This window comes from Pundamilia nyererei, unplaced genomic scaffold (genome assembly GCF_000239375.1).
Source record: "Pundamilia nyererei isolate P.nyererei 1_Seehausen unplaced genomic scaffold, PunNye1.0 scaffold00042, whole genome shotgun sequence".
NCBI classification, from domain to species: domain Eukaryota; kingdom Metazoa; phylum Chordata; class Actinopteri; order Cichliformes; family Cichlidae; genus Pundamilia; species Pundamilia nyererei.
The window spans coordinates 2719722-2727630 of NW_005187443.1; the positions used below are offsets into that span (position 1 = coordinate 2719722).

The following is a 7909-nucleotide window of genomic DNA, read 5'->3' on the forward strand; positions in this document are numbered from 1 at the left end:
GAGAGAGAGAGAGAGAGAGAGAGAGAGAGAGAGAGAGAGAGAGATGGTGCAGATGATGGTTTCTCTTGTGGAGCATGTGGTCGGTGGTTTCTTGGGCAGACGAGGTGACAGGAGAGGTCTCTCTGTCCACATGCCACTGTCAGCCGATCTGTCTATCCCTTTTGTTTTCCTGCTGTCTTTCTCACTCCGATAATCATCCTCTTTATACGCAGCAAATGCCAACATTTGAAATCCTCATAGTTTGAGATTTATTTTTAAAAGACTTGCTCGGTTAGTCATTAAATAATGTCCAGCTACTTAATTTCCTGTCAAACATCTGATAAACTCATGTAAGCTTATTCAGTTCCAAATCTTACTCTAGCACATGCTATGCCTCAGACAAAAATTCTCCTATCATTCACCAGTGTTACTCAGTTTATATGTTTACTTGCTTCCAGCTTTCCTCTGTTTTTTTTCCCCTTTCATCCCTGCAGGCCTTTCCTGTTTATCCATCCGTTGCCCCTCTGGCCTCTCTCGGCTCAGAGTATGCTAGCCAGCGCTCTCCCTGTGCCTTGCAGATGGGTGCACTAATCCGCTAACGTTAGCTCCATGAGCCGTGAAGGCTAGGTCGGTGTCTTGTTTTGGACGGGCACTGAGGCTGCGGTTTAACTTGCTAGCATTTGATTCTGCACAGCTCAGGTTTGAGGGAAGAGAAAGACGAAAGTAAATAAAGGTCGACCAATTAATAAAGGCCGGTGATTGGGGCTGGCTGACAAGGGGGGACTTTAATCTGCATAGAGATAACAGCGAAAGTCAGACCACAATATAAGGCGATGGAATCGTGTTTGTGTGTATATGTGTATGTGTGAAGCATCAATCAGTCAAAGCACAGGCATGACTGTCAGTCACTTGGGAGTGCAGCGGATTTACATGCGCAAGTCCACAGAGGAGATGAGCGTTTCAGTGCATTTTTCGGTGTGTGTTAATATATACAGGACTGTGTTTGGTGTGTGTGAGACAAAGAAACTAGAAAACCACCCTGAAAACATAACACGGCTCTGCATCTATCACTAATATCCTTGTTTATACTCCAGCAGTTGACAAACACTTGTTATGCCTTGCATGATGCCTGCTGTAGCTGCCAGAAGGCACGATTGATATTAGCTTTTATGCTAATGCAGCATTTGGCTATGTAAGAACAAGGCAGTATTTCCATAGACATTCATTCATCCAAGCCTGCTTATGGCCTTATGGGCCACGACAGAATTATTGCTGCACAGTACACAAGCTGTTGTCACTGTGCCAAAAGCCACTATCACACATACAGACAGCAGACACACGAAGCAGGATAATATGAGGAGAAAACCACAGTGAGGGTGTGAAGGTAAAGGTAGAAGCTGGATGCTGTATGTGTCAAATCGATAGATAACAAATATACATGCAGCAGAAGATGTTGCAGTGGAGTGACAGCAATGTGCACTAATCTGCTCAATGAATCTTACCTCAGAGTTGTTGACACGGCCCTCCTGAAAAGAGCAGTCGTTGGCATTCTGGGTGCACATGTGGCGGTACTTGCACCAGTGGCATGGGAAGGAGCCATTTACACAAGAAAGACAGCTAAAATGGAGAGAGATTAAAAGAGAAAAGAAGTTAACAGGGTCACCTGACTTCTTACTTCAGGCTCAGTCATTGCACTGCTTTACAGCATCATTTGTCATGGCACAGATACAGAAAAAGTGAAACTGGTCCATCAGTTTCTATCAATAACCTGATCTAACTTGCTGGAAGAAGACTGCATGTTATTTTATTTTCTCTTTATCATGTCATCTCTCTTCATTACATATGAAATTCGCTTATGGAACGGACTGTGTTTGGGATGTGTGGTCTGTCACAATATGTCATTTCTTTTTTTCCCTCCCCTTTGTAGGGAAAAACGTGAACAGTAGCAGGAAAACAGAAACCAAATGCCTAACTGTGTGATAGCTGTGTTTGCTGCCTGCTTTTTGGAGCAAGCTACTAGAGCCCAGTCGTCTGGATAGGCTAAGATGCTGAGACCTTTATTTATGAAGGGTGCCAATGGTGCATCGGCACATTTGCAAAGAGCAAGAGACAACCCGAACGGCAGCACCGGGTATTCATAGGCTACGCCCTCGAACGCAAACCTCAGAAGGTGCTTGTGGTTCGGGTGTATAGCCACATGAAAAATAGCACGTCTTAGATCGATCAATCAATCTTCCAGGCCAACTGCATTTAAAAGCTGTCTCAGTGTTCAAGACCACTTGTATTGCTCTTTTCTGCAACAGTGCACTTATTTCCTCTTCAGTATCACTGCAGCCTCCTTGCGAACAGCAGTTTTTATCATTCTGCAGAAACGAAACCGCTTGACCCGGAACTGCAGAAAGTAACCCATAGCAACGGCTCGCACCACCCACGGAGAAGGGGCGCAAGTGTGCCAGCTGTGAGCAGCCAGCCAAGCTAACCTGCAGCAGCTTGGGAACTTAGGAACATGTACATTCATGCAGCTGTTTGAAGGCACCTATATTGGGGCACGACAATGAAAATACAGCGGGAACACTCGATGTGGTCACCTGAAAATTGAACACACCTGGAATGGGTGCTTCTGGGCCTGTGAGAGCTAGCTGTAGGCTTTCATATGACGTATGGGGATGATGTTGCGCAGGGCGACATATCGCGCTATATGTGCAGGCGGAGCAGTGCACATGCACGCCATAGGTCGTCCACCTTAACCTCCTAAGACCCAAACTCTTCCACAGCATGCATTTTTAATTTCTCTTTGATATTTGGGCTGATTGGCCCGATGAATGTAAAAACAAAGTATTACCAGATTTTATTTTTTACCTTATTTTTGTTTTTATGAAAAATCAGAGCCACATATGAGGATATTCATTTAAAATTTTGATAGAACAGTAGCAGTATAATGTCCTCGTAAGCGGATATCAGGCCCTTGTAGAGCAAAATTTAGTATTTTGGTCTAAATAACCCAAAATGTGACGTCCACATATGTGGACGGCAGGTCCTAGGAGGTTAAAGGCATGAATATAGGTTTCTTCAGCAGGACACACGGAGCCGTGATATCTCATACTTATGTGTTGCACCATTTGAATCAACTGAAAGGGAACCAGCAGACTGAAAATAAAATGTAAAACAGGGCTGGGATAATATAGTTTGAATACAGTGGTAACACCACACTGACCAATACAAAAAAAATTTATTGATATAAATAAATATTTTAATGCTATTTAAATCTTTTTTCCTCAAAACCCTCTTTTTCCACTTGTTTTTTGCCACCCCGTTTCATATTCTCTCTCATATATTCTTCCCATCTTCCAGCTAGCTATCTAACATATGTACCCCCCTCCCTCGTTCCCTCATTCATCACTCCCCACTTGCTTGTAACTGTCCACTGCTTGCTGCCTCTATATGTTCAATAATCTTCCTCAAACTTGGCCTCTCCGTATACATTTCCCTCCAGTCCTTTATTCTGTCAGTCTTTTAAAATCTACCTCTTTCTGTCACTCCATTTCTGCCCCTCTCGCTCTTTTCAACTCTTTCATTCACCCTCTCCCCCTTCCCCTTTGTCTAAACCCCTCTTTCATCCGTGGGACTAAGAGTGCTTCACGATTTTGAATTCACCTGCTTTAACTGAGGCGAGGTGCAGACAGACAGGCTGAAAGATGAGAGGAAGGAAAGAGAGAAAGAGAGAGAGAGAGATCAAAAGCAGGTGGATTTCCCTGACAGAGATGTAGACGCCAGGTATCGTGGGAGAGATGGGACAGGGGGGGTAAAGGGGGTGAGAGGTCTCACAGGAGAGTGAGGAAACATTAGGTTGGAAGTGGGGAAGCGTTTATGAGTCTGTATCCACCATCTAAAGGGACCTGTAAGGGACAGCCAAACAGGCTTAAGAGCAGTTTATCTACAAGGCATCATGCTATTGGTGCTCTCTTACTCCTCGAGAGATGCTTAGCCACTTGGTATCTCATTTATGTGTACTGCATAATCTAATGTAACCATTATGACTTAGCAAATAAAATTGTTTCATTTTATTACAGAGCTTACTAAAGCCTTTTGTCTTCGGCATGAACTTAGAGATTATTCTGTGACTCATTTCAGCTACTGAGCTTTGTGTGAGCATATGGTTTATTGGAAAGACAATAAAATACTACATTTAATATAAGTAAGCTGGGAAAGCGAGCAGGTTGATTCGTATTCAGCCTCATCCACCAGGTATAAATTTGTGCCTCTGCCTGAATGACTCCTGACAAGCTCTCAAGTGTGTTTTAACCCTGTGTAAAATGCGAGCTCCCCTTCCCCACAGCAAATGAAAAATGAGGGTCTTAACTTGTGAGCACTGAGATGGAGCCCATATATGAATCCATCAAACCCTGATGTGGATTCATTTGGATCAATTAGGGCCACTCGTTTGTTAGGTGCACGTTTTAAGCGATCGTTTCTAGCCCAGACCCCTCCTTTTGAGCAACATCAGACGCTCGAGCTTAATTCAATCCCACTGCCTCTTTAATTGACCAATTTAGCATTGTGCTGACAGAAGCTGTCCATTTAGAATAAAAGATGTGCAGCTAAGGAAATAACAGGCCTCTTAATACCACACAAGAGCAAATAGGAGATTTGTCAATGTTGCCAACAAATGGAGGGAAAGCGATTAGGCGACACAAGGTTACCATACAGTGCTGAGAGTCAAAGAGCAGAACTGGGATTTTAGCTCAACACTGTGTCCCAAAGGAAGTTGCAAGAAACAGAGGAAGGGCTGTCAATGCTGGACAAAAGACCAGAAGACATTACTGGTGCAAGACAAATGAAGGAGAGGTAAGTTAGTCATGCTCATGGCGTTGCTTGTTAGGGTTTCTTCTCTTGCTAACAAATACTATTTTTAATGTCAAAGAATACCTTTTTTGGATTAGAGTTCATCAAAATACAGTACAACACCAACTTAACACAGCAGGTAACTAGAACCAGACAGTGAGCAGTACAAAGTGTAGTTAGTAATTCACACCAGTTAACACATCTGTCACTAAACCCCGATAATAATCCTTTATATCTGTTTTTTTTTCCTTTTTCTTTTATTCATGTCAAATCAGCCTTGTTAGTGTACCAACGACTTTGAAATAATGAGCAAAATATCAGCAGGTAACTACTGCCAACTTTTAGTGACTTTTATGGTTACGCCCTTTGAAATAAAAGGCGTCGCCCATTATGCGTGCCACCCAAGGCCAGCAGTAGGCCCTGTCTGACAACCCCCTACTGTTCGCTCTTTGGTTCCTCCAAGTAACCAGGACCCCCTGTAACGAGCTGCCTTAGGATTTCAAGGTCTCTCTTTTAGGCTTGGTGCACACCCTTTTAATAAAAAGCCCACCCAGGGCAATTTGAGGACATTCAACTCTAGTGTCCAGAGGTGGGCTCTTTTCTTCCGACCCCCCGATAGCATCCTTATTGCTCCTTCCTGTCACTCCCCATCGCCTGTAGCCACTCAGAGCCTTTGACCGGCTGGAGACACGCTGCCCGTATGTCCACGCTCATAATGCTAATTTAATCCGCTCATATTCAGATGCTAATGGAGATACGCTAGCTTTGCAGCAGCAGTGGCCAAACACAATAGACTGACTTCCTCCTCTCTCTTCTCCTTGGTCAGTTTGGAGTGTTAAACACAATCAGCTCTCCTCGTGAGCTGCGTTTGACACTTGTGCACTTGGCAAAATGAGTTATTTATTGGTCACGATTCATTTGAAAGAAGTGGAGGTGAATAATTTAACGGCCCTCCAGAATAGTCTTTTCTATCATTACTGCATCCCTTCAAAATTTGAGAGGGATTGATAAAACACATAGGGACTAATGCTCGTGCACATAAATCTATTAATGCGTTTACAAGAGTGTTTACAAGAAAACAAGGCAGTCTATGTGGGCCATTCATTTTATAATTACTCCAAACCTTTCTGGCTTTATTCTTCTACCATTTTCTCCATCACAAAACCATGCCCCTTTCTTGTTATCAAATTTAATACATTTTCTTTCTCCAAAGAGCACCCTCAATCACACAACAAATGATCCAGACACTGGCCAAGCCACATTAACCATATTAAGAAAAGGTGCTTCATGTGGCCTTATTCAGACACCCAAACTCTAATTCATTTCCAGACTGTATGCTCTATCTTTATTAAATGGGGGGTTGTGGAATGAAAAGGAGCGTATGGAAATATTTAATTAAGGAGCAATCATGGCCGCGGGTGATTTTCTATTTCAATCTCAGCAACCCTTAAACTGAAACAGTGGGAATTCTAATTATATTAGTACTGCTATGCAAATTTATGGCATTTTTGAAAAGGCAAGGGCCACGACGCAATCAGTTGAGTAAATAAAAAGGTGGGGTGTGTGTTGTTTTTAATTTTTTTTTTTTTTTGGTGTTTTTTTGGTTGGGTGTGGGGTGGGGGGGTGGGGGGTATTAGCACGTGAGATTAAACTGTTGGCAAAGCAATTCCAGTGTGCATTTATACTCCAGCATACAAGCCTAGACAGCAGGAAGTACAACATGATGCTGAGGAGGAAAAAAGAAAGATGCGTGGGAATTCACTCACAGCTAATGCTCGCAATTCTGCTTCTGAATGTTTCGAGAATGTCTGCTTCCTGCATGGTGTAAGAGCCTGCAGTATTTTAAGTTCAAGGCCATTAGAGGAAAGCCCAGCTCTGCAAAGAATGACCAAGCATTCTGGAAACAGGGCCTTGCATGTGGCTGTGCGGGCCTGAACTGATTACACCAACAACATTACCAGTCTGATCTCATCAGATGGCAAACACTTACGCCTGGGGGGGAACAGCGGGTATGCGGGACATAGTGCCAGCTCCAAATGGAATTCTTATCTCAGCATCTCTCTTCACCATCAGAGTCGCTGCAGAAGATGCAACGTGCCCTAACTCTAACTTCGTTAAACATGTCCATTACATCACTCAGAGGTTGTATTAGATCAGAACAGGGAGCGGACTTAATCAGAGTTCATTGGGCTAATATCGTCACACGGGCGACTCTCTCGTCTCTGTCACTTCTCGTACTTTTTCAATCGATTTATGAGATCAGTGACATGTTAGAATATCTGATATAATATCGAATTTTACAAAAAGGTGTCCTACTATATTTGTTTTCATTATTAACATGAGATGTGATGCAAGATGCACCCAAATACCCAAAAAGACATTGAGAGATAACACCGACATTATGGGGTCCTTGTGGGAGATGAATTAACTGTGAGTTGACATCGTAAACCACCACACCCTTAACCAGCTGAGCTAATCATCGTTGCCGTGGCAGGGGATTTGTGTACAAGAGCAGGGGGTTGGGTTAAAGGTCACAGTAACGGATTAGGTGTCCAAGACAGTTGGGGTTTCAGTGAGCGGTAAGTGCAGGAGTGGAGTAACACTGCACGTGTATGTCTGTGTGTGTTTGTAGACAATCCTCGAAGGAGGCTCATCCTGCATCCAGAGGGAAGCCAGGATGGAGCCCTGTGGTACCCCAGGGGCCCCCAAGCCATCTGCTGCCCCAAGGCTAATACCCCAGCAGACGTTTCAGCCTCCCCTAGATCAGCCCCGATTGAGCAGGAGGGAGGGTATTGTGTTAGGGGGATGGAGGAGTTAGAGGATTCTTTTACCCTGGCAGGGCGCACCAGGCTTGTGGTAGGACTGACCTAAGGGTGTGGCTCTATGGGTGGTAGAGATTTTCAGCAGAAGGTGGATTAGGAGAGGCAGTGAACTGCAACTAGGCACAGAGAGCTGAGGGCATCTGGAGTGTGAAGGAGACCAACTCATCGGAAGAGGCACAAGATTTGATTCACACCGTTTCAGTATTATCATATTTGCTTTGATCTTTTTGGGGTAAATAAGTGCCAGGCTGACAATGTCATTGCTA

At 43.9% G+C, this 7909-nt stretch overlaps 1 protein-coding gene across 4 annotated transcripts in view; it reads right to left on the bottom strand.

The window, feature by feature from the left end:
• plxna1b (plexin A1b) overlaps positions 1-7909 on the bottom strand; it is a 175638-nt gene that overhangs the window by 65880 nt on the left and 101849 nt on the right. For all 4 annotated transcript variants that reach the window (XM_005731319.1, XM_013910375.1, XM_005731318.1 and 1 more), the window contains exon 9: positions 1482-1596. In XM_005731319.1, coding sequence (XP_005731376.1) covers positions 1482-1596 — 115 coding nt within the window. The remainder of the gene's footprint in view (positions 1-1481; positions 1597-7909) is intronic.